This window comes from Ambystoma mexicanum, chromosome 6p, assembly GCF_040938575.1.
Source record: "Ambystoma mexicanum isolate Mex_15411 chromosome 6p, UKY_AmexF1_1, whole genome shotgun sequence".
Taxonomy (NCBI): Eukaryota; Metazoa; Chordata; class Amphibia; order Caudata; family Ambystomatidae; genus Ambystoma; species Ambystoma mexicanum.
In genome coordinates this window covers 1,154,180,426-1,154,207,259 of record NC_090935.1, presented here as the reverse complement: position 1 = coordinate 1,154,207,259, position 26,834 = coordinate 1,154,180,426, and the positions used below count along the sequence as shown (strand labels likewise).

The window sequence follows — 26,834 nt, the reverse complement described above, 5'->3', positions numbered from 1 at the left end:
CACACATTCAACTGACATCTTCACCACGACACCGAACGCTAAGATGCAGCTACCATCAGGCAATTACATCAGCTGCACACATAACTGGTGCACCCACACACCCTATGACACTTTCTCCCTCTACTGACCTGGACTGCGGTCCCGGAGGGCGTTCAACCTACCAGCGCTTTGAGATCATACCAATGATATATAGAGCACTATATAAATGCCAAATAACATAACTAGATTTCCACCTAGATTCAGTGGTACATATGGCACTCCTTCACAATGGAGCATCGCTGTATCCCTCGCGGGGCACGGCCACCAACCCGCACTCATCTGCAATAACCACAACTCTACTTCACAACACATCACCCTGCCATTAGAATGCAGGCGAATCCAATGAAAAATTCGGTCAAGCGGTATACAACCAGTCTTCTTGTCTCGCTTACTCTCCTGAAAGTCTATCACAATACCCATCCGCTATCCAGCTCTCCATGGGTCACTATAAGGGACTTAGCCACGCCTAACTACCTTCGTGCTGGCTAAAAATGTACGCACGCATTCTAGAATCCTCCTTCATATCTCACATCCCGGACTTCGGTTCTCCAAGGGCATTCACCCACAACGCTGTGAGCTTGAAATGTCTTCTAGATGTGTTGAATTAAGTTACAGGATTTCTAACGTCACTCTGCGCTCACCATTCAATAGTCTTACGGTTATTGGTCTGTTGCATCACAGGGTGAGCTAAGGTATCCCCATACCTTATTTGTTTCAAACTAATCAGAACATGGTTCTCCCTTTGAGTGCCAGCCCACGTGGATAGTAAATGGCTTAACTTCAATACTTTAGGTTTCTTTAAAAATTATAATTATTGGTTCTTTTGGTTGCCCTTATGTTGACACGCATTTTGACCGTTCGGTCCTCAACAAGACAGGGCTTAACAATCCTTCATGATTCAATTCCCTAAATTGCAACTTGCATCACACTTTTTGTCCTCTGTTAAGTGTTTGTGTGGTTCTTTATTACATCCTAGTGGTGCCTCCCTTTTAAGGTAGGGCAGAGTTTTGTGTAATTGGTCGCCGTATTGAAGTCAAGTCATTTACTATCCAAGTGGGCTGGCGCTCAGAGGTCTTCTAGATGTGTACTAATGATCATTTATACACATTCCCAAAAACACAGTTAATGACACATGGGTATGTTTGAATAGTACGAGTTGGCATGGGAAGCCAAATATAACTCCTGGTAACTGTTGGTGTCAAGCCAACCAGCCTCTAATAGGCTATAACTAGGAGTGAAATAGCTCCCAACTCCTTGCAATTGTGAACTCACTCCTCACCCCTCCCTCTTTCCCCCTCCTGGCCTAACCCCTCCCCCCTCCTGTGTGGGTTTGCTTCTAGGTGGTATGGGTTGATAGGCATGCAGACACTGCAGGCACTTGATTCTATATGGGAGCCCTGGTGGGAACAGGGCATAGGGGTTCATTGGTGGTGTGTAGTTTTGCTGTAGTTACAGTGTGAGAGTGAGTGAGAATGAGTGAGAGTGTGTGAGTGAGAGCAAGTGCGAGTGCGAGAGAGAGAGAAAGAGAGGAGAGAAAGAGAGAGAATATATGGAGAGTTTTCTTAGTGTTAGTGAGGTGTTGCTTATTCCGGTTTCTTTTATCCTTTTGAGGAGTCCTGCATGATTGACTGTGTCAAGTGCTGTTGAAAGGTCTTTGACTCCAACAAAGACATGCATAGGCTCAAAACCTGCCTCTCGCTGATCTAGTCTTGGATGTCCACTGCATACTTGAAGCTCAACCCCTCCAAGACTAAATTCCTACTCCTCACCAACAACACTGACCACCCAGACATACAGACCTGGCAATCAACCATGGACTCTGAGGGGTTTACACCCAAGCTCTCTTCCTGTGCCAAGTCCCTCGAGTTCCACATCAACAAATACCTCAAGACACACATAGCAAAGCTTGTTATCAGCTCTCCCCCTGCAGAACGTCAAGCCCTTCCTCCCTGCAGACAGCTTTAGATCCACCGTACAAGCACTGGTCCTATCCCACCGGGATGGGGGCAATGCATTCCTCAAAGGCCCTCCGTCATCCTTTGTGCCCCTCAGAAGTGTCCTATATGCAGCTGCACCGCTCATCAAGGGTTTACGCAGATACAACCACATCACCTCAGCCCTCATCAACCTTCACTGGCTCCCACTGCACGCACATATCACCTTCAAGACTTGCTGCCTCATCTATAAGGCAGTCGTCCTCAAGTCACCCAGCTACCTCACAGCGAAACTCAGCATCTCCGGCGGACAGTGCACCACCAGAAGCTAGGAGTGCAGACTTGAAATCTGCTGCTGCAAAAAGGAAAGGACCCCAAAACAAGCCTTCTCTGCCTATGCCCCAAGACTTTGGAACCTCCTCCCCATAAGCACAAGACTCACCACCACGCTCCTAGAATTCAGAAAAGAACTCCAGGCCCACCCCGTCAAGGAATCCTCAACACCTAGGCCATCATGTCACTCCTCAAGACACCTCTCTGGACGCTGCCCGCACCTCTCCCACCCGCCACACCTGTTCCCCTCCTCTGTGCCCCTCTGTATCCTACCCCTGCTTGTACTGTTGTATACCTCTGTAAAGCACTGTTGCTTCTCAAAGCTAGGTCTGCACTCAATAAATACAATAATAATAATAATAATATTTGCATCAGGGCAGAAGCAATGTTGGAGCCTGAGGTAGACTTGTGCCTATTCCAGTATATGGTTGGTTTACACATGTATCAGTATTTGTCCATGTAAGTGGGTTGGCTAGGAAAGGGTTGTTTTGGCTGGTAGTTGGCTGCGATGTTGAGAAGTGGTTTCATGTATTCAGGTTTGAAACTCCCTAGGTACGGTTCCTGTTTCCAGGTAATGATTGCCTGCTCTCTGGGGCAAACTTTTTTGCATGCACTTGGAGTAAGTTGGAGTGTATTCTGTATATGTAGGCTTGTGAGGGCTCCTGGCCTGAAAGGCATAATAAACTCTGGGAAATATAGTCCAATGGTGCCTGCTTCCGGCACAAGTGAATTTGGGAACAGATCTGCTTTTGAGACATTTGGATTGGGTTACAGTAATTAACAGTAGTGCGTGTCCACTGGGGAAGGGTGCCAGCGGTAGGGTACATTCTCCAATGAGCGAGGTAGAGTAGATTCTGGGAAATTGTAGAGGGACAGATGCATAAGGCCTCTATAGCTACTGCTCCTCTCCCGGCTCAATATCACAGGTGAGAAACGTTACTCACTAAGGCAACTGTACTGCCCGTATCCCAAACAGGTACAACAGGAGATGGACACGATCCAAGCTAAAGATGACAAGAATAAACTAACTGACAATGAAACAGATGGGCATGCAGTAGACAACGCAAACGTGCACTCAACATGAAGAACGCAAACACTAGGTAAATATGCATTTATACATGAAGAATGCTATCATGGCATCCATAAGACATGAAGAATACCAACATAAGCAATGTATAAGCTGAATACTGTAACAGCCTCTATCTTAATCTGCCTGCCTCCACTCTCCGCCCTCTGCAACTTATTCAGAACAGAACTGCGAGACTTGTCCTTGGCCTCAAGCCCAGGGACTGTATCTCTCCAGGACTGAAATCTCTTCACTGGCTCCCAGTGGCTGCGAGGATTAAGTTCAAAACCCTCTGCATTGTCCACAAGGCCTTCTGGGGCCTGGGACCTAAATACCTTCAACTCTCTCTTCCTAAATATCTTCCTTCACGAGCCCTTCGCTCATCCGTCTCCAACTCCCTCATGGTCAGCCGCTTCTCGAAGCAACGAGCTGGGGGTAGATCTCTCTCCGCAGCAGGGGCCTCCCTCTGGAACAGCCTTCCTGCCTCCCTGAAACTTGAGGAGAACCATCTCCGGTTCCGGAAGCACCTCAAAACCTTCCTCTTCGCTTCTGCCTTCTCTCTCCCTCTCCCCTGCTAATCCTGCTTAACTCCCCACTGAATTCAGCACTAAACCTGCATCTGGGCCACTCTCAGCAACCTCGGTCCAGGGCCCAGCCACTCTCCACTTGCACTGCCTCCCTGGCTCCCCCTGCACTGTGGGACTGTCACTGTATCCCTACAGCCCCCTTCCCAGCACTTGCTCTGCACTTACCTCGCACTTGCCACCAGCTGGCCCTTTTTATTTATTATTTATTATTTTTGACGCTACTTACCTTGTACTGCACTTCCCCCCCCACCTCCTCCCCCTGCACTTCCTCCTTTTCCCCTTACCTCTGCACTTGCGCGATCTGAATGACACCTGGCCTAGTAGGATTGTTTGTCTGTCTTCCCCTTGTTTCCCTCCCTCCCTGCCTCGTCGTGCCTTGAAACACTTGTGTATAGGCGCGTTACAAATACCATATCATATCATATCAATGCAACATTAACGATAAGCGAATAAAGCTCACTAACATATAAGCGCAAGAGTAATGGGCATCCATCTTTTCCAAAAGGGAAGCCGCAGCACGCTTCTAAGTTAATGAAAGGCCTCAACAGGACTCAAAATGCTGAAATAACAAAATACAGATCTGTGCAGAGTTCGAAGGTAGTTAGCAACCCAAACCAAGGTTACTGAGAACATTGCAGTGAAAGCATGAGATAAATATTCCCAAGACAAAAGACATATAGTCTTAGATTAATTAAAAGAACAACCAGTCTTTGTAAGCCAGGTGCAGGACAATAATAAGCCAAAGACACTGAAGAATAACCCAAGAGTGTCTTCGGTGGTAAAAAGGAACCATAACAAACACTTGCACTAATATTAGCTAAAATCCCAATAAATTCAGGGTGAAATAATTCCAAATTCTGTCTCATCACACATGACCCATAATTAAAATACACTGTCTATTCATTAGTAACAAACACAGATAGGTCACCTACCTCAATTCTCAGGCATATCCCCAAACACAAGGCACTGCACAAGGTCAAATACAAAGAAATCACCTTGGCTCATGGCCTACGAAGAAGGGATGGTATTTTCTTTAATTGAAGGGCAATCAGTCCATGGACCTCTCTTCCACCAACTCCTATATGGCTCATTTCTTGACAACCTCTTATTTGCCCAAGGTTGGTCAGTAGAAGACAACCAATCAAAACCCTCAATCTTAGGCCGCCCAGTACACGGTAAGTCAACCAATATTGTACTGCAGAGATTATGTCTTTTCACTATTAACAAGCGATGGCTCCTCCTGAGACAACCTCTAAATTGATCTTACCTAATTTGAAGTTTAACCTCTAGAGAATGTATATGTAGTCAATCCCCTAAACCAATCCCTTTAACCGGTAGGTTTTGCAAACTATTATGTTATGACGTTGTTGAAGGCACAGCCTTAGTATACAAACTGTTTTTGATGAGCACGCGGAGAGCAACAGCTTTTTATGCTTGTATTCTGTCCCTGCTTTATGTGGATGTTAATAAATCTGGATTTTGCCTTTCACTTTGTCTATTACTGTGAGTCCAAGCTTTTCTGGCTCCTGATCCTCTGCATAAAATGGGGTTTCCCGGGCCGTCTTAACAAAATCTAGTTCTTTGTTGCCCCTTGTCCTGAGGGAATAATCATATACTTTGGCATCTGTCTAGCATACCTCAACATGGCTGGATATACATAACAAATGAAACTCAAAATGGGCTCATGCAGGCTGTAAATTGCCAAATATAGTTGCAATTCTCATATATAATGGCAGCATGAGCACATATTAGGGTGCACCTGGAATACTAGGGAAGTACATGGAAACTGAAGGCGGTCCCTGTGTGTATGACAGATGTTGTTAGGTCCCAGAAGCCCCATATTGAGAAAAATCATGTGCAAGACATTCCAATTCAATCTCACATTAATTGGGGATATAACCAAGATGACTCAATCGGCCTCAGAGTTTAGGGCTCCTGCAACATCAATGGCCTTCCTCAAAATGGTGTGCTGGAGAAACAGCTCGAAGTTCAGGAAGCAAAGGGGAAAGCCACTGCTTGTAAATTTAAACCACTGTCGATGTAAACCAGAACTATACAGTTCCTGGCGTGAGAAAGAAAAGCGAGAAGGGGCAGGAATCTCGCATTCAATTCCAACATGGGAGGAATGATCTTCAAATGGGCACACATCGTTCACTCTGAGTCTGCCCACTGTCATGGCCCAACTTTACTCTGACGATTCTGTAAAGATAGACACTGTCAGATCTGGAGAGATGGAAGAACCCTTTGAAATTATGTGCTGTACCCTCGAGCAGTCACCTAACACTGCTTGGGCGTGATTAAGTATATCCCAGGAATCCTTAAGGTGTTGAAGCAATTTCCTTACCCAAGCATGAACAACCAGACAACATTTCCTCTGAATGAGAAGACAGGCAACATGTTGTGTATTTGGAACCCAAGAGACAACATTTTACAGGCATGGATGCTCCTTGGGGTAAGAAATCACTTCCCTGGAGGCGGCATTCCAGATATAAGCAATGAAACAAAGATTGAGTGGTTATCAGATTTCTTTGCATTGGCCGACAGACCTAACGGGTGTAGAGTCGGCAGGAGTGTCTGGAGAGCTGAGGCAGCTTCCTCTGGGGAGGTAGCCTGGATAAGCCAGTTTTCCAGGTAGTGGTATATGTGAATTATCTTCAATCTAAGAAACCTCGCCATTGTGTTCATTACCGTGGTAATAATTCTGGGTGCAATGATCATGAGAAATGGGAGGACATTGTTCCGATACCGGAAACTAAAAAGGTACTAATGGAGCTAAGAGGAAATGGGAATGGTGCGTTAAACATCCTTGACTTCCACTGAGCAGTGCTATTCCCCTAAAAGGGACCAACTGGATCTGAGCAGTGGTCATCTTGAACTTCACTTAGAGTCGAATATGCAAATTCGAAAGATTGTCTGAGGGCTGACCCGAAAACCCAGGGTATCATTACTGCTTCCATAGGGGGAGCCCCTTCCCATGAGGCCAGTGAGGTGAGGCCACTACCAGATAGTCCCTCTGGGGTTGGTACTCAGAGAGAGGATCTCATGGGGAGGGAAACCCCCTATGGGACTAGTGACGACTATGGTGGGAGAACGCGGTATTCACCCAACACCTACACCTCTCCTTCACCCCTACTCTCTCCATTCCTACCCTTTTATCCCATGCACTTCTGTAAAACCAAAGAAGTAGAGGAAACAGACTAGGAAGAATAGGGAGGAGTAGAAAGATATACTGCTAGCAAGCACTTCGACGAGGAAGAAATGCGCAAGCATAGAGAGCTCCAAGGTAAACCATAGTGAACGGTTTAGTGGTTACCAACTTTCCATTGGCCAAAGTAGAGTAGAAATAGGAAAGAAGAGGGAAACCAGGAGATACTGTCAAGCCCTTGCTCGAGGGGCAAGGAGCAATAAGAAGGGGCTGTGCACAGCCTGATGCAAAAAGAGCCACTATTTTGGCATGATCATTCCTACAAACAGTGAAGCCTGTAGCATTGCGGCTATGCTTATGCAAATTCTACAATAACTTCCAACATAGATCAAGTTTGTGAAGGTCACAGTTATTAGATGTTTAAACTAAGTCACAGTCATCCCAAGCTTGTGTCAGACAGGAAGCCGGTAGGTGCATCATGCTCAATTCCTATACATTTGTCGGCAACACAAGTTGGTTTCACTTCTGTAGAGGATTCAAAACTCATCTTTCAAAAATATAATGGGATTCCTTTTTGGCATTGATCAGGGAGATGCACTGCCTTCCTGTGTTCTCCCACAGCCTCTGATGCACAAGTGCATGTTCACAGTTGTACTAGGAGAAGCGAAAAAACTCTATTCCATCAATACACAAAACAAAATTTGAGATCCATGAATTAGGCTTTGCTCCAGGTACCAGGTCCTGCCTTTCCGTCAGGCTGGGTGGAGGTTCCCTTTCCCTGGAGCAACCCAAAGTAAACTTCTTTGGAACCCAAAACATGACCTTCTGGACAAAATTGCCAAACACCAAGGTCGGGATCTGTCAAGCTCAAAAAGAGCGCAAGATCTGTAAGATCCAGTGAAGGGAGGAGTCGGAAGTACAGAAAAAAAGAGCATGTGGTAAAGAGTGAAAGGAGCAGGGTGTATCACCAGCACAAACACAATCCTTAATACTGATGGGGAATGCTGGGAAACACCTTTTTGAGTCAAGGATCCTTCTATGGGGTTCCGGAGGCAGTAAGGTGGATAAGGCTGCGGTCTTTAGGCCCTCATTTCAACTGGAACTATTTAGGTGGTAGGCATTACAGATCTCGAGTCTGAAACCAACTTGGGTTTTAGGGAAACATGGGCTACGGAGGTTCAAACCCAATCAAGGTCATGAGAGCGACGCCCATTAAATTTCTCGACCAATTAAACGGTCAGCTGTGAACAAAGACTGAAGATTGTGTAATAAAACTGTTTAGATCACATTTTGGAACGTTGCCAATTGAGGACAAGCCTGAATGTGGATTACGATGAGCTAGATATACGGTCCTCTTTCTTGCTATTAAAATGACAGAAGTAGAAATGTGTCCCTAATATGCATGGGATTTTGCAAAGCACTGATGGCATGCAAATGTTTGCTCAACATCTGTGTATCCACAGTGCTCTCCGCCCCAAAGCATAGCAAGGGAAGCAGCAATCCTGATATATCAGTTGTGAAATTGTAATATCGGACTTGTTGTGTTCACACTTCTAGTGCAATCAGAACTTTTGAGATTTTCTCCAAAAACCCCCAAAAATGTATTTGCTTTTCCCACAGCCGTGTTTTGAGGCTTATATTGGTTTATTTGCAGACTTAAGCCAGGCTCAATAGAGGTCTGGCAATACTCAACAGCGGGATACTGGAATGCCAAACTTCCTTTGGTTGTTCAATGTTACACTGAAGCCACCCACGCACAAAATACTATACTAGAAAATATAATATTCACATAGTCCATGCAGAAAAAATGTGCTCGTTATTTTCCTAATCATCATCTGTGCGTTGCCCTCCATTTTAAATACAGTTCAACCTTGTGATCTTGGGGAAACGGTTTATTTTGAGCAGGCACGTTTTGATTAAAGCAATGGGCACTTGGAGGAGATCACTGTACAGCTTCATCATTGTCATCTTTGGCAGACAGAGTATTGTTACCTACTGTGGAAAATGTATCGGTCACCAATAAGTATGCTTTATAAACTGATACCTTGTCCCTTTGCAAATGCGTTAACCTCTCGTTACAGTGGGTCCTATCTACGAATATAGGTGAAGTAGAAAGTATTGTTGACGCAGGTTAGGCCAATCCCCCACTTCCAAATAACTAACCTTATACGTAGGCTCTTAATTATGCATCGTAGGCCACGCCCCCAAATAAAAATGAATGCTGTCTGAAAGACTCCCACTTATTTGAGCCCAGGAAAATCACTGGCACTTACTCTTTACACATGGCCTCGGGGTACCTTTTGAAGAGGGAAATGTAGTTCATGGGCTCTTTCTGCAGCAGCCCCACCATCATTGGGTCCCCAGTGAGGACTCTGTGGAGATCCTAAAAATGCTTAGTGAGCATTTGCTGCATCTCGATTCAATTCAATGCATTATGAAACCTCGTTTATTCGTGCAAAACAATTCTCAAACCTTTAACACTTCCACGGGTACCCGGCATTTCTGCATTGTGTGCCAAGAATATTACAATTAAACTGCTTTGCAAAATGAATGCAGCGGCTCTCACCTTGTGCAAGGTCACAGTGAACTGCTCCCATACCAGATCTTCCATGCCTGGGGCCTGCTGTGGAATTGGAAAGATTGAAACCGTTAATAATAAATCAAAGCAAAAAAAAGGACAACACTGCACATGACCAACCTATTTACAGACGTCTTTAACACAGTATTTTCATTATTTTCTGGACCGTTACATAAGCTCAGAACATCAATCTTACAAATTTACTTTCAAAGGAAATTTGCTAAGTGTCTTACAAATTTATTTTGCCATGACTAACACAAAAAACACCCATCCCTGCATACCTTTCTTACCAACACCATGAATGATTTAGTGACTTCTTGTGCCAAAGTTCCGAGATAAAGCTTGATGTGGGGGTACTCGTTTGATTGTGTGGGAATGTTGATTATTAAATGCACATTAAACTGAATATTTTTCGACATTCAATTCATTTTACTGCTTGTAACCTGGAAGGCTTGCAGTGACTATGCCGGGCATAAAGGGGGCCTGTGGGGGTGACTCGAAGGGTCAGACTCCACCAGCCGCTAGCTGTTCTGGGGCCTATGGGTATTATGGGAAGGATGCCCAGGTGCCCCGCCAAGCACAGGTTTGGGTCTGTGAGGCATGATTACATTGCTGCAACCAACCATAGTGACCCAAGGAAAGGCGTGTTGCCAGTGTGAGCCCCAGAGTATCAGGGCCCTTTTGGAAAAGACCCAAATTCTCAAATTATCAAAACTTGGAGAAGCAAAGCTACAGCAGAAACACCTTCACCAAGCATGCCTGGAACACAAAGCCAGTTGCAGATTACGCTTAGACAGTTCACCGCTGTCCAGTGAGGGACAAGCAGAGTGAGTCGGGGAGCCACCCGACGTTGAGCTCAGCGGTTGTGCCGCAATGTGCATGTGTGCACAGACCACATCCAAGATGGCAGAACTGCCTTTTGAAGGCTTTGCCAGCAATGGGAAAGGAAGAAGCAGAGTTCAATCACCCACAACTACAGGGAAACGGCCATAACACAGTTCCCAGAGGCAAACCCTTGTGGCAGGTACAGCTCTTGGGGAGGCGATAATCAAGGCTATAAGGTATAAAGAGAAAGTAGCTGATACAAGGTCAGTGGCACTTCCCAGAAACATGGGTCAATTGAAAGATGGGACAGTGGAACAACGCCAAGCTAAATGTGGACCGTAGGTAGAGGAGCAAGCTTGTGGCAAGAGAGCGAGGTCAGCCAACAGGAAACCTACACAGGTTGTAAGCATTAGAGACATGCCACCAGGAATGAGTGAGCATTGTTTCAGGGAAGAGGGAAACAAGATGGTTTTGGGTCCTTAAGTCAGGCCCTGGGAAAGAAGTGCAGGAAGGCCAGGCCAACTATCTATGGACTGAGTGACACCATTAACAGACCCTACTCTATAATACCATAGACTATTCTTATAGCCAAAGACAGGGTTGATCCCAACAGAGAACACACTGCAGGACCCCACGGCCAGAAGAGAGGCCTACCGAGGCTTCCAGAGAACTTTGGTAAGTGTTACCAGCTGGAACTAGCATCAGCTGGTAGAAACCCTGGAGACTTAGTTTTGTTGGTTTGTATTTGGACTGTGTCATCAGAAGAGAAAAGGGGGAAGACATGTCCCCTCATCTATATTATTAGTTTTCCTTATTATGAACATTAATAGCAAACATCCTGCCACCTTTTAAAGCGCTCATCGGAGGTAGAAAGGGGGGGCAGAGGGGAGCAAATATCAATAACGATCCTTTTGTTTTAAATTGACAGCCATATATCTTGCCGAGCTTTTCTATACGTCGGTATGACATTGCTAATACATGAAAAAAAAAAACACTAGATTATCCAATACTTAGGTGTTTATAGTCTGCGTGCAACATTATTCTGAAACTGTGCGGTAATTAAGCCCTGGGAAATCTGCTCCTGAGCTGACTCGATTAATGACTAGCCGTTGAGCATGGCTGGCTCACTTGAAAGATTAGACAGGGTTTAGAGGGGCACGTTAATGCGACATCAGTTTGTTGTGGCAGGGGATCATCCACTGAGGGAGAGAGCAGCGGGCCTGTTACGACATTACAGCCCAGGCGGAGAAGTGGGAGGTTGCAAAATGCGTTATCGGACCACACTAGAGTAATGGGCGCAGGGGAAGCCGAGGGTACTAATTGTGTTTAGCTGGTAGCTTCCGCTAGAAACAAGGAGAGTGTTCCAATAAGGCCTGCATTCATGAAGCATTGCACTGCACATCTGCGAAGACAACTAGCACCAGCATGCACAAATAACAAAGGCCAGTCATTTTCTTTCTCCAAAAGAACAACCTCCGCTTTAATCCGAGACCCCCTCCACAACATTTGATAAGTATGCAGGGTATGTGAAATATGGGGGGCTGGAATTTCTGATTAAGTGCACCTGGCCCGGTTAGCCCTGGGGAGAGAAGGAACAAGTTACTTACCTGTAACTCCTGTTCTCCAGCACGGTTCTTACATGGATTCACATGCTCATGAATATTCCCCATCTTCAGGCTGGGAATCCACAGTGATATTAAAGCAGTTTAGCTTTAAAGCTAAAAACTGCTAGTAGCTTCTATAGCCTATTGCTGTCACTTTGGGTCATAATGCCCCAGCCAATGACAATTGTCCCCCTAAGCTCCACCCCTGGTTGCTATCTTCAGATTTGGTCACGCACATAAAGTGGCAGTAAGAACCAAGAAGAGCCAGAGAGGGGAAGGAGGGAGGGTTTGCATGTGAATCCATGCCAGACCCATGCTGAAGAACAGGAGTTACAGGTAAGTAACTGGCTCCTTCTCCAGCATGGGGTCTTGCATGGATTCACATGCTCAGCAGTACATATACACAACCACAGGACGTGACAAGGCTCACAGAAGCACTTACCCAATGAACAGAATCTCCTCAAACAAACAGGTTGCGCAGCACTTCTTGGCCGACCTGGGACTCCTCCCTGGAATCCCTGTCGACACAGAAGAATCTTGTGAGGCAGTGGGTATAATCTTCTGAAGGAGTGGGTAGACCTCCACGTAGCAGCCCTGCAGATGTCGAGCAAGAGGAACACCAGAGAGAAAGTGGTTCCAATGGTTTTGGTGGAATAGGCTCTTGGCCGGCCTGGTAGCGAGCGGTCTGTTGGCCAGACAAAGGCAATGCGTTATACAGCCGGAGAGCCACCTGGATATGGAAGCCTTACACAGGGCCTTCCCAGGTCCCACGGATCCAAAATTGATGAAAAGCTAACAAGCCTTTGGAAAGTTCTTCATGCGTGAAAAATAGAACTTCAAGGCACGCGCAAGGGCCAGCGAATGCAAAGATCTTTTAGCAGGTGAAGAAGGGTTACCAAAGAAAACTGGTGGAACCAAAGGCTCATTTAGATGAGTCAACAGGACCTATGGCATGATGGAAGAATAAGCTCCCAGAACCACCGTAGCTGAATGGAATGATACATTTGGAGCCTTACAGGAGAGAGCCTGTATCTCCCCACCCGCCTGGCAGAGGTGATTGCCACCAGGAAGGTGGTTTTCCATGACAGAATCTTCAAGTAAGTCCGATGCATAGGCTCAAACGGAGGCCCCATCAGTTTGGACAGTACCACATTTACCACGAGAGGCCTGATCGCAGGACTAACAAAAGACAGGAAACCCCAACACCTTTGCTAAGCATCTTCGTCAACCTGAAGGCAGCTCCTGCATCTTACTCTCAATGACACTGAGCTGACATGTCTGGCACATGTGTTTACAGTAGGCAACCCATGCACGGGGAACCCATGATGGTAGGAGTATGTGATTCGATGGAGTCAAAGTCTGTTCTCGCCACAACTTCAAGGGAGCCCTGCCTTTAATCAGGAACCACAGAGAGCACAATTATCCAGAGAGACCCTTTGATCCACAACAGACAGGAAGATGGGTGGGAGTTAGTAGTATAGGTTTTCACCCCTTTAACTTTCCTGTTGCAAAGCACTCTGGTTATGAACTTACGCATTACAGAAGATTGTTGGTGGGGACCCAGGATTGGTTCATTAAGGTCAGCTTAGCCTACACCAATCACTCAGGCCCATTTGACTTTAAAAGAGGGCTGAGCCCCTCTTTTGGCAGATCTCACTTCACAAGGAGTTACAAGAAGAACTCAGCATTGTACCCTGGCTGAAGATAGTCTGCCTTACAGCTTCCGGCAGTGAAGGAAGGACAGGATTTCCAAAGAAGAAAGCAAGATCCCTCCCCTAAATATCTCCCATGGAAAAGAGGGAGATACTGAACGCAGAGGACCCTTCCAGCAGCTCCAGAACCCAGTCAGCACACAGTGTGCCCTGCTAGGCTCTGCAAGCAAGCTTCCTAGGTGGGAAGTGCCAGTGAGTCTCTGAACCAAACCAAAGACAAGGCTGTTGCCTGCTACAAACTCCTCAGCTTTGAGCCGACTGTCTTAAAGGTTGACACAAGCCCAGTGAAGAAGCTATGAGGAGTGCATCGACCAGCATCAACCCGCGTCCGCCTTAAAGGATATTTTCAAGCCTGTCGAGCCCCTTAAGCTGCAACCGACTGCACTGCTGATTTATCAAGCCAGAGTAGCTAACATTGTCTAAGACGCGTTGCCCAGTGCTTCAGACCCACCAACCAGCACTGAGACGATTCCTGACCCCGAGCCGCCATGTAGGCCAGCCCACAGCCGTCCGTTCAGCCTCGCTTGCCAAACTGCCTGCCACCCGATACCCGCAGCCGTCTCCCATCTTGATCTGTGATACAGAAGCTGCAAAGCGCCCTGAAACCGACTCGATGCTGTCAAGCACCAACATTTCTACACGCACAAAGTACATTGTGGTTCGGTCCCCCTGGGCCTTCTCCAAAGGACACTAGTGACATTCTATGAATCATTGCTCTCCTTGTGTTGAAACTAAGTATCCTTGAACTATTGAGATTACTTTACTGCCTACCATCCTGTCAGTATCCAGAGTGCATCCCTTTTCCTTCATGAAAACTGTCCTCTGCATTCCTTTACAGGGTAGGTCGTATTTTGTAGTGTGCTAGAACGGTCTGTTGAATAACAAAGCAGATATTTGTATACAACCTTGGCTGGACAGTCCCTTTTAACATTGGGTAATAATTGTATGTTCCCTGTGTTGCAACTAACCAATAATGCACGACATTGCAGAGATAAGCCTGCCGTTCCGTCTACGTTACCAGAATTGGACCACAATGTTTATAATTTGCTTGTGTTTCCAATCTGTTCAGATCCCTTCTGGTGCACTAGAGGTGTGGGGCTGATTGATGGTTTAGAAACAGAAATTCATCCCCAGACCACGGATGCCCTGGAAGTTGATTCTTCACAATCACACCGCAAAATGCCTCCACTTGTGCTTGTAGCAAGCCAGCGTAGAGGTGCCCCTGCCTAGAATCTTCTTTCATAGCAAAGGCAGCGAGTAGTGTCAAAATTCTAGGGCTACAGGAGATAGGCCATGAGGCTCAGAGAGGCTTGGACATGGTGCAGGATTGACCATCCTTCTCTGGAGAACAGGTCTGGAAGTGGAGGCAGTTTGATGGCTTGCAGTGGCAACTTCTGAATGTGTGCTCACTCATAGCAACAGAGGAATTGGCAGTAAAGCGTACATGAAAAGGCCCTCCCACGGGAATGAGATGGCGCCCCCAGACTCCTTGTTTGCGGATGCCTGCTGGTAAATTTCCGACTCTTGGTGTTGGTAACTGTCACAAAGACAATTAAAAAAAAAAAAAAAAAAACTTATTGGTTTTCATCTACAAAAAGAAAATTCTATACATTACAAGACCATGCACCGGTCAGTGTGAACCATGGCCCCCCCCCTCCCCGCCCCCTCGCCCGACCTGCAATGTTGCTTGAAAGTTCGGTTGCATTCATTGTGAGGTAACCACAGCAGCTATCGAAGTTTCCGGCAGTTCATTTCGGTTTTGCGACGAAGCCTGCGAGCTTGTATCGTCATCTGCTGCTAACAGGTATGCTATGTACAGGCCCCAGATGTCCGGGGGCCGCGCATGAAGGGGTAGTGTCCTTATATAGTTTGTCTCGACATCCTGGCAATACGTGACATCTTGTAACCACTGCTTCAGGTTTGATGGTGGTCCTTTACCCCAGTTGCATGCTATTCGTCTGCGTGCCAGGACTATGAGTAGGTTTGCAAGTCTCCTGGTGTAGTCTGGTAGTTGGTCGGTTAAGAAGCTCAACAAAGTCAGTGTTGGGTCAGGGTCTAGTTGTACCCCAATTATCGCTGATATTTTCTCAAGGACTGCTCGCCAGAATGCTCTTATTTCGGGGCAGGACCATGGCAGGTGAACGAAGTCGGCTTCTGAATGACCACATTGAGAGCAGGCGGCAGATATTACCGCTCTGTGAGCGTGGAGTTTTGCTGGAGTGTGGTAGACCTGGTGGACAAAATTGAAGTGGATTTGTTTGTATCTCGTGTTTATTGCCACTTTCTTGGTGAGTCTCAGTGTGTATGAGCAGTCTTCTTCAGATATTTTGATGTTTAGGGCTCTTTCCCACCTTATTTGAGCTTTCACGCAGCGTGTGGACTTTTCGGTTAGTAGGGCTTTGTAGATATTCGACACAAGTCGACCTTCACCCTGGGCTTGTATAACTCCATGGAGCAGTGGCCATGTCGGTGGTTGGAGTGGTAATGTGTCGAAGTTGGATTGCATGGTGTGTCGGGTTCGGTAGTACATGAAAACTTCTAGGGTGTTGTTGCCTCCTTTGTCGCGAGCTTGTTGTATGGACATGAACGTGCCGTTTGGGAACAGGTCACCCAGTGAGTGGATTTGCAGTTTTTTGGTCCATAGTTGGAATACTTTTTCCGATGTGATTGGGATACCTGGGATGCTTCTCACTGGCAGGAGGGGGGAGTATCTGATTTGGATTCCATTACTTTTGGCCATTTTTTTCCATATTGTGTGGATCGTGACCATCGTGTTCATTGGTGTTGAGGGTGGAGGTAGTTGGTTGAATATAACTGCCCGTAGCAGGTAGGGTGCTGCTAGGGCCCTCTCAATTTGGACATGTGGCCGTATGGAGTGTGTTGCGTACCAGTGACTCAGCTATTGTGCCTGCGCTGCCCAATAGTAGCCCTCTATGTCGGGTAATGCCAATCCTCCTTGTGTTATGGGCAGGATCATGATGTTGTGGGCTACTCGGGCAATTTTATCTGCCCAGACCAGGTCTAGGAGAATGGACTTGATTCGTTGCAGGAATTTTTGCAGAAGTAATAGGGGAATATTCGTGAAGAGATAGAGCAGTTTGGGAAGAATTCCCATTTTAGCTAGGGACACTCTGCCCTAGAGAGTGAGTGGGAGCGTCTTCCATCTGTTCACTTTGGTTTGGATGGCGTCGAGTGTTGTTTCGTAGTTGTCTTGCCTGATGTCTTTGCTAGATTTGGACATTAGTATCCCCAGGTATCTAACCTTAGAGTGTTGCCAGTGGAATCCGAAGTCGTCTTGGAATACTCTGGTTGCCGCCAGAGGGAAGATTATTGATTTTGAATTGTTGATTTTCAGTCCTGAGAAGTTGTCGAATTTGAGTACTGCTCGCATCACAGGGTTCAAGTTGTATTGTGGGTCGCGGAGGCGGAGCGCAAAGTCGTCAGCGTATAGTGATACCACCAGTTTGTGCGGGCCGAAGGCGAGGCCTCGGTGTAGATGATAAAGCCTAAGGTCTGACGCTAGGGGTTCCATGACTAGTGCGAAAATCAGTGCAGACAGTGGGCAACCCTGTCTGGTCCCTCTGCGTAGAATGATTTCGGAGGAGGTTTTGTTTCCAAGTGTTATTCTTGATGATGGGTGTTTGTAGAGGAGGCCTATCATTTGTACGAATCGTCCTGTTTGTACATCCGCTCCAATATTGCAAATAAAAAGGGCCATTCCACAGAGTCGAACGCTTTCTCAGCGTCGAGCATCACCGCTACCGCCTGCTCTTCTGGGTTCAGGGCTTCCATTGCACCGAACAGTCTTCTGAGGCCGAATGATGTGTTTCTGCCTGGTACGAATCCTGCTTGGTCCGCCAGCACCATTGCGGGCAAGAGTGGGATCAACCTTTTAGTTAGGATTTTTGCTAATATTTTGTTGTCAAAGTTAATTAGTGATATGGGTCTGTAGGAGGGGCAGTCTTCCTTGGGTTTGCCCGTTTTGCGCAAGAGGATATTTGCCATATAGAGTGTTAGTGGGAGCTGGTCCCTTTCTATAGCTTCTTTGTACACTTGGAGAAGGGGTGGGGCCAGGAGTTCTGCGAAGAATTTGTAGAATTCTCCTGTTAGGCCATCGGGTCCTGGGGCTTTGGTACTTGGTAATTCTTTGATGGCGTCTAGGATCTCTTTTGTGGTGATGGGCATGTTCAGCGGATCCCGGAGTTCGGCACTTGTCCAGTATAAATCGGTTGTGTTGAGGTATTGTGTTATTTCGGAGGTGTCCCTGGCATAGTTGGAGTTGTACAAGTTTTGATAGAATTTACAGAATGTTTCCAGTATGTCGTCATCTGAGTATACGAGAGTACCTGATGGGTCTAGCACTGCTTCGACAGTCGTGGGTTTACGTTCCGCGGTAATCAGTCTTGCGAGTAGTGTGCCGGGACGTTGACCCTCGCCATACTGCTGAATCTTGTGGTGACTGGTTAGGAACTTCATTTATCTTTTTGCCAGTGTTCTGAAGGTTTCTAGTTCCGTCTTGTGTGCTGATAGAATGCTCGGGGTACTTGTGGTTGTTACTGCTCGTTCAAGGGTTTTGAGACGGTCTTCGTTTGTATCAAGCTCTCTTTTCAACATTTTTAGAATTCCGTTTTCTTTTGCCAGGCAAATCCCTCTGGTGAAGCATTTTAGTGTTTCCCAGAGGGTACCTGGCGATGCCACCGTGCCTTGGTTTGTTTCGAGAAAGGTGATCAGTTCAGCTCGCAATTCGTCAGTAAAGATTTGGTCTTGGAGGGCCCTATGTTTAAATCTCCAGTGGGGTCTGGTGGAGCCGTTTCGGGATGTTATGCACTCTAAGGTGACCGCTGAGTGGTCTGAGATGGTCCTAGGTAGGATTTGACATTCGCCCCATTGGAGTCGACTGAGCTGACACGAGGATATAATCCAGTCGCGAGCTGGACTTGTGTACCCAGGAGTAAAAGGTGAATTCTTGCGAGTCCCGATGTTTGCTTCTCCATATATCAATGAGGTTGTGGGCTGTACATATTTCGGTTATTTGTAGGCTTGCCTTGGAGCATGGGGCTGACGTCTTGTGTGTCTTGTCCATGCTTGGGTCGAGCGAGGTGTTGTGGTCGCCCCCACATATTACCGTGGCTTCTCTGTTTGCCTCGATATGCGTCTGGACCCAGTCAAAATTGTTGGAACCATCTACGATGGGGCCGTAAGAGTTGATCAAGATTATTTCTTCCCCGTCTGTAGTTCCGTGGACGAGCAGTGTTCTTCCCTCAAAGTCATTCTGGGTCCGGATTAATTTAAAATGTGTTTTATTAATTAGGATGGCGACCCCTCTCGCATATGAGGAGAAGGAGGCGAAGTATCTGTGGCATCCCCATGTTTTCGCCCAGTGGTTTTCTGAATTGGGACGTAGATGTGTCTCTTGGACAAGAGCCACGTCGATTTTATGTCGACGCAGGTATTGTATCAACCTCCTCGTTTTTGACGGCTGGTTGCCCAATTTAATGTTCCATGTTACTGATTTGAATTTGATTGGACTTTCTCCATTGTTTCTGCAGCGCGGTTTCTATTTGATGCGTCTGTGTATATGAGGCAACTTTTCTTGATTGCATGACATTTAGAAATGGACGTTCGTGTGGTCGCTGTGGAGTTCTAGGACTTGGTTGACGTCGAACGGGGCCGGCCCTGGCCACCACCGGTGCCCATTTCGAACAACTAACTTGTTTCCTCTGGGTACTCTTTCCCCAACTTGAGTCCCTTCTTTCCCCTTCCCTGTCGGGCAACCCCCAACCCGCCCGAAGTGAACCCCTCCCCCAATAACTTTGTGAACAATGCTGTGCTCGGGGTGCTAGTGCCCTCCAAGGATCGCCGATCCCGAGGTATATATTACTGACTTATGTTCCTATTTCAAACTCCCATGTCAAGCGAGCTGTGGAAATGCTCAGGGTGGGTTTCTCTCTCTCCTTTGTGGTCTTGGCAATTCGCGTGGGGGGCGGCATCCAATATTGTCCAAGAAGGTGTTGGCGTCCTCTGGTGACGTAAAGAATTGTGTCTTTTCAGCATGGAGAATACGCAGTTTGGCCGGAAAGAGCATTGAGTATTGGATTTGTTCCTCTCGTAGGCGGCGCTTTACTCCTCCGAAGGCTCTGCGGGAGGCTTGCACCGCTGGTGAGAAGTCAGGGAAGATCTGCACTTTATCACCATCATATTCAATTTCCCCTTTGTCTCTGGCCAGCCTGAGTATTATGTCACAATCTCTGAAATTCAACAGTTTGGCAATGATGGGGCGAGGTGCTGTTCCTTGGATTGGGCGGTTAGTTGGGATCCTGTGCGCCCTTTCCACTACGAATAGTGGGGAGAAGGTGGTTGCTCAAAAGATTTCTTTACATAGTTGTTCCACAAAGTCCTCCATCTTCGCCGGGGTTTGTTGCTCCCTTATCCCTACCAACCTAATGTTGTTGCGGCAGCTGCGTCCTTCTAAATCTTCGTTCTTGGCCACAAATTCTTTTACTTGGCGCTCCAGTGTTGTCACTTTAGAGGACAGGGACGTGGAATGATCTTCGAGGTCAGAAACCCTTTGTTCTACAGTGTCTAATCTTTCGCCGTGTTTGTCTAGGCGATGTATTTGATCAACTTTAGATGAGAGGGTGTCAATTTTGGCGTCGAGGTTGCCTATGCCCGCCTTGAGTTCGAGCAGGATTTCGCGTTTGTCAAGAGATTGGGGAGACGCGGATTCATTATCCTGTTCCATGTCTGGGGTTAAAGCGGGTTCACGATCCGGCTGCTTGGGAGTCTTGGCTATGGCCCCGGTTTCAAACATTAGCTTATGCTGCGATTTGTCTGTCTTGCCCATGTTGTGGGGCTTTCTCTTGCGCTGTGGGGTCTGTGCAGTCAGGAGGAGTAGGGCGGCTCCCGGCTCAGTAGGACAAAGGTTGTTTGGATTTGTGCCCCAGGTGCTGGAGGGTGCACTTGGCGGGCTTGGCAGTGCTTCTGGGCCTGTGTATAGAGATTCTGGCGAGTGGTCACGGTCCAGGTGCAGTCCAGAATTATGTGCCTTTCTGAGCTGTATGCGCTGTGGGTTGGATAGGTGGTTTGGTTGGCGTTTTAGAGAAAGCAGTGGTTGGTATGTCTATTGCCCGCTCCGTTTAACAGGTGTTGCAGGTCCTGGTGGCTATTGGATCGTGGGATGGCTACGAGAGATTCCTAGTAGCTGCTGCAGTTATTGGCGGTGCTCAGTTATGCTTATTCGCTAGTCTCTCCCCACTTTTTTTGTTTTCCTCTTTTTGGGTTGGTGCTATTGCGGATGAAGGGTTTGCCAGGGTTAGTGAGGGTCTCGTGGAGTTCGGTGGCAGCGAGCTGGTTTTCTAATGGGCAGGTCAGTGGGAGTTTTCCTTTAGTTGTCGGAGTCCTACTGGCTGATTGTTCCTATGTCTATAGGGGTGTGGGGGGGCAGCTGGTATTGGCTGCGGTGGGAGTAGAGCCAGGTTTCGCCTCCCCTACCTGAATCTGGCGCATCCCTGTGTTGCCGGATGGATCTCAAATGCTGGGATTGCCTGGCTGTGGGCAGTCTTGCCTCCGTCAATGTCTCAGCTGGGTTAGGAGGGTTTCCAGCTGCTCCGCTGTGATTAGGCTCGCGGGTCTTGGTCTGCTGTGTGTGCCGCCCTCGATCGTTCCAGGACTGAGGCTCGCTCTTCGGTTATTGTTGGGTGGCTGGGCGGGCTCCCGACTGCCTCTGCCGTGTCGAGGGTCGCAGTGCATCGCGGGCTCCTCTTCTAGGGCCCGCGGCGCTGTCCGCCAGCAATGTCTGGTAGGCCGTTGTCTTGGGCTGATTGGGCGGGCTCCCGACTGCCTCCGCCGTGTCTGGCTTTGTGGTTCGCTACAGGCTCCTGCTATGGGAGCCGAGGCACCTGCCGCGGGCAGCCTCGTCCGACCGCGTCTAGCAGCCCGTTGTCGCGGGCTGGTTGGACGGGCTCCTGACCGCCTTTGCCGCCATGAGGGGTCCTGGTCTGCTGCGTGCAGCGCCTCAGCCCATTCTGTGGCCGGGACTCACTCTACTGTTGTTGGTGGATGGTTGGGCGGGCTCCCGACTGCCTCCGCCATGTTTGGCTGCGTGATACCCCCCAACTGGGAGCCGCAGCGCCAGCCGCGAGCAGTGCTTCAGTCCACTTCCAGTGGCCTGTTATCGCAGGCTGGTTGGGCGGGCTCCCACCGCACTCGGCACTGCGACTCTCCCGACTTGTTGTGTGTCCTTCTCCCAGGGGGCCGGGGCGCTGATCACTGACACCCCGGTGACGCTGTCAGCTAAGTGGATGGGGTGTGCGCCTCCCGCCTGCCGCAGAGATGTTGGGGGTTATGTTCGGGAAGTTCGCCGGCGCTCAATTTAGGAGTTGCCGCGTTGTGGAGCCGTTGCCGTGGCCTCCTTTCCGTTTGCGATGGCCGGGGGTTGGAGCGCAACGTCGTGTCCGGAGGCCAGTTGCCTGGTTGCATGTCTGCACGGGGGATTTATGTACACTGTCGTGCAGGCGGGGGGGGGGTGAAGTTTCAGGGTGTAGGAAGCTATTTTGCAGGATATTACCCAGGATTGATGCGGAGCTCGCTAGTGAGCTGCCATCTTGGATGGCTCTCTAGCGCCCTCTTCACAAAGACAATTTAACTGAGACCCCACTCGTTGAAGAGTTGAAACACTTGCTCTTGCTGGAGCTCCCATTCGTGGCAGGACCGCAGCTCCCTGCTGAGAGAGTCTGCAAGAATGCCTGCTAGGTGAAATGGGACGAGAAACATCAGTTGAGCAATGGTCCAGCGCCACAGATTCCGAACTTCAACAGAGAGTGGGTGAGTGCGCCCCACCCGGTTTCCTGATGTAAAACATGGTGGTGGTGGTGTCTGATGTCCCGCACCACCTTCCCCTGGAGCGGAGGCTGAAAAGACTGGATAGCCCCGAAAACTGACCGCAGTTCCAAGACATTGTGTGCAACTCCTCCTCTTCCGGGGAGCCAGAGGCCTCTGGCGTGAGAATGTCCTAAATGGGCTCTGCAACCCTCCAGAGAAAAGTTGGCCGTGACTGTCGCCTGATACACAGTGATATAAAAAGGAGAGCCCTGCGAGAGATGCGGGCAAACTGACCACCATTGAATGGTCTGACGGAATGCCTGATAGAGGGCGATCTTGTCGTTCCATGCGCCATTTACTTACTGCCATCTGGCATCCAGAAACTCTTGAAGGGGTCTCATCGGCATTCTGAAAAATGGAACTAGATGGATGCAGGACGACATCATCCCCAGCAGGGACTTGATGGACCGGACTGTTGCAACAGAAGCCGTCGATAGCCGTTGGACCTTTCCCAGGATGGCCTTCACCCTCTCTTTCGAAGGAGTCGCTAGACACGAGTGTGTGTTTTGAGGCGGGCACTCAGGAATAGTGCGTTCTGAGATGGCATTATGCAGCACTTATATTTAATCAAGAAACCCAGAGAAGACAGACAGTCTCTGCAGTGCGCCGGATTGCCTGCCCGTGAGATCAGGATCAGATAGCCAATCGTCTAGTTGAGGATAGACGAGGATTCCTTTGTGACGCAGATGTGCTGCTACCAGAGCCAAGCATTTGGTGAACACCATCAGGGCCGACTTTAGGCCGAATGGCAGAGCCTTGAACTGGTAATGGCGCCCGGAACGACAAAATGCAGCAATTTCTGATGTTTGCGATGAATGTGGTTGTGGAAGTAAGCATCCTCCAAGTCGAGGGTTGGCAGGAAATCGCCTTCCTCCAGCTGGTCGAGCATGTGCTGCAACGTGACCATCCTGAATTTTTGCAATTTGAGGAATCTGTTGAGGTGTTGCAGGTCTAGAATCGGTCTCCACCTCCCGACATTTATTGTACCAGAAAGAATCTGGAGTACACTCCGGAGCCCTACAGGTGCTGATGGACTGGTTCTATTGCCCCTTTGTTTAGCATAGCTTGAACCCCCTGTAGCAGCTGTGCCACATGCTGTTTGTGTCGTGGGATGGGAGGAATGCGAGGGCATGTGTGCTGGAATTCCAGAGTGTGCCCCTGCTGAAGGACATTGAGCACCCATTTGTCTGCGGAGCACTTGCGCCACTGATCGACAAATTGCGATAACCGGCCTCCCACTGGGGTGCAAAGGTGGGGGTGCAGGTCCTGGGCTGGTCCTGGCCTGCTTCGGCATCTGTGTCGTGGACGGGTGGGTGACGACAATGCTGGTGGCCTTGAGCCAACCCTGGCGGCAGAGGGCCACTCCATTGCCCATCTGGCAAAAGCCCGAATCAGCAATGTCAAGAGTGAATGACTGCATGGTTGGAGGCTACTTCCCCTTCATGAAACAGAGCCAGGGCTTTGGCTTTCTTTCTTGTCCGCCGGCAGGAAGGATGGGCACGAACTTGTACCATAACTCTCTATCATACCTCGAGAGGATGGCTAGGGCGTTGGCGGCCTTAATCGTAGACGCTGCTATCATGATGATGCACTTCCCAGTCGTATCCAGCTTTTTACACTCTTGGGCCAGAGGAACCAGAGAGGAGGAAGATGGGTTGGAGGAACCCTTCCTAGAGACGGCCGAGACGACAGAGTCTGGCGATGGCTAGGACCTGAGGCACTTGGGGGTAGAGTCCGGAGCCCAGTATTTCTTTTTCAAGCAATCCGTTTTCACAGCAGTGGTATTAGGGGTCTTCATGACCAATAGGCCTTCCTCTCAAATGTCATCTAACAGGGAGCCTGGAATGATGGTCTTTATGGAGGATTTGCATCGTTTGAAAAGGAAACCTTCCTTTTTCTCAGGTACGAGGTTGAATAGCTTTGCCGCCCTCAAGGTCATGGAGTGGAAAAACCTGATCTTGTGCGGTGGAGAGTACCTGGAGGGAACCTGTGTCGGGGGGTGGTGGGGTACCCATTAGCAGGAACGTAGTCAAAACGCATCTGTGCCTTGCATACCGGTTGGGACAGTATCAGTGTCTGTCTGGGCTGTTCCTCCACCACAGGAGGCGGTGCAACTAGCAATGGCCGGTGGGTAATAGGGGTTAGATAAGACAGTGTCGGCTGAGCTCGAGAAGGCCTTGGCAGACTCCTTGTTGGCGCAGGAATGGGAGCAGCGGATAGACACTGCTGGATCTCAGCCACCAGTGTGTGCAAAGTGCTTAAAATGTCCAAAGACATATCCCTTGGTGCAGTAGCTGCTGGACCCTGAGGTGAAGAACTAAGGCGGAGATGCCTGGTGAGAAAGTACCCCTTGCTGAGGAATTGGGACAATGGGATCAGGCTCCCCTTGACCACCCTCCTGGTCAACGTAAAATCCCTCTGGCAGGTCATCCTCCAAACTGGTGGAGTGTGTAAGCGACATCCTAGGAGGTCCTAGAGGGGCGGTGTGAAAAGCAGAGTGGTCATGGTGGGTCTAGGTTGGAAATCCTGAGCTGGAGGCATCTCCCTCACCAAATCTGAGCCTTTAGGAAAAGAGGCGATGACTGGAGCCTGTGGAACCGGAACGATGCCATTGTTGAAGGGACTGTCGTCTCTAGTGCCGACAGAGGTCTAGGCAGTAAGGTTACTCTGGACGTGGTAACCGTTGTAGTGGCAATGGTGATGATCGTGGACTTGCCCCTTGGAGGGATCGAAGCCATCAGCGGAAGGCCATTCTTTGTAGACAAAGAGGTACTAGTCGACAGGGCAATGGCCCTGATGGATGAGGAAGTCAATGAGGCTTGGGTAGACGACTGGGTCAACGATGGTGGAGCCGCTGACGGGTCCATGGACGACATGCCCTTTGACAAGGTCTTATGTTCGGCTACTCGCGTCAGCGATTTCCTTGAGGACAGAACAAGCCTGCTTGCCAGTAGGCCAACCGTCGACGGAGCCGGTGATGGCGACCAGCCTTTCTCTGATCTCGGTCCTGCAGTCACAGCGACAGTCGAAGAAGGCGTCAGAACGTGGGAAGATTTCACCTTTTTTTTTTTAGGATCTTCCCCAGGAAGGTATCCTAAAAGGATCTCTTCCTCTTTGTTAGAGGGAGCCCTGGAAGAGGCATGACTATGCCCGGAGGCCGCACTAGAGGAGTTACCTTCTTTGATCCATGCCACTAACCTCCTATGGCGGTCCTTTCCGGGTCTTGTAGGAGAAGGCCTGACAATTCGAACATCCGTTCACATAGTGGTCGGGATGTAGGCAGTAGATGCACCTGAGGTGCCGAGCTTCTATGAAGAGGTCCTTCAGGTCGCATTTTTCAAAGGCCATGAATAGACTTTTCTTCGTGGCAGCCACCATGTTGTTGAAGCAAAGGCCCAAGCCTGAGGCACGAGTCGGAGATCCGACGATGAATAAGGATCTCCTCCAGATACAGGTGCCCACTTCCAGTAGTCACAATGTGACTGAAGAAACGAGATGATTTCTCGAAAAAGTAGCCAAAAGAAAAAATACTGGATTTCGAGGAGCGAAACACGAGGACAAGGAGAATGTGCAGTAAAAATCTGAAGATGGCCACCAGGGGTGGAGTTTATGAGGACCGAGTGTCATTGGCAGGGACATTGCATCCCAAAATGACAGCAATAGGCTAGAGAAGTGACAAGAAGTTATTAGCTTTAGGCTAAACTGCTTTAATATTACTGAGGGTTCCCAGCCTGATGGGGAATATTCAAGAGCATGTGAATTAATGTAAGATCCATGCTGGAGAAACATACTGCTGTCGTCAAATGAGTTGGTGAGGTTTCACTTTCAGGCCTTCTCCACCCACAGCCAACATCCCACAGAGCTTACGCACATGCAGAAACTAAACTACAGAAAAAAAATATACTTCTTTACAAAGAAAAGCATTACAACTTAGCATGGGCTTGAAAAGGCTACAACCAGCCCTTTATGAGTAAGGCCAGAGGCTGAAATTATTGGGAGGAAAAGCCCACATGAAGGGAGCACACAGTTGCACATGCAACCCAGATTGTGGCCACCAAAAGGGGATATTCAGGGGTAGTCCTATTATCAGTCACAAATGAATCCCATGTCATCTCAATAGTTCTGCTTATG

The 26,834-nt window shown here is 48.5% G+C and overlaps 1 protein-coding gene across 7 annotated transcripts in view; it reads right to left on the bottom strand.

Annotated features, from left to right (window-relative positions):
• The window catches only part of LOC138510254 (tight junction protein ZO-2-like), a 1,104,514-nt gene that overhangs the window by 564,186 nt on the left and 513,494 nt on the right, over positions 1-26,834 (bottom strand). For all 7 annotated transcript variants that reach the window (XM_069625778.1, XM_069625777.1, XM_069625773.1 and 4 more), the window contains one exon: positions 9,671-9,727. In XM_069625778.1, the coding sequence (XP_069481879.1) occupies positions 9,671-9,715 (45 nt within the window). In that variant the 5' untranslated portion in view covers positions 9,716-9,727. The remainder of the gene's footprint in view (positions 1-9,670; positions 9,728-26,834) is intronic.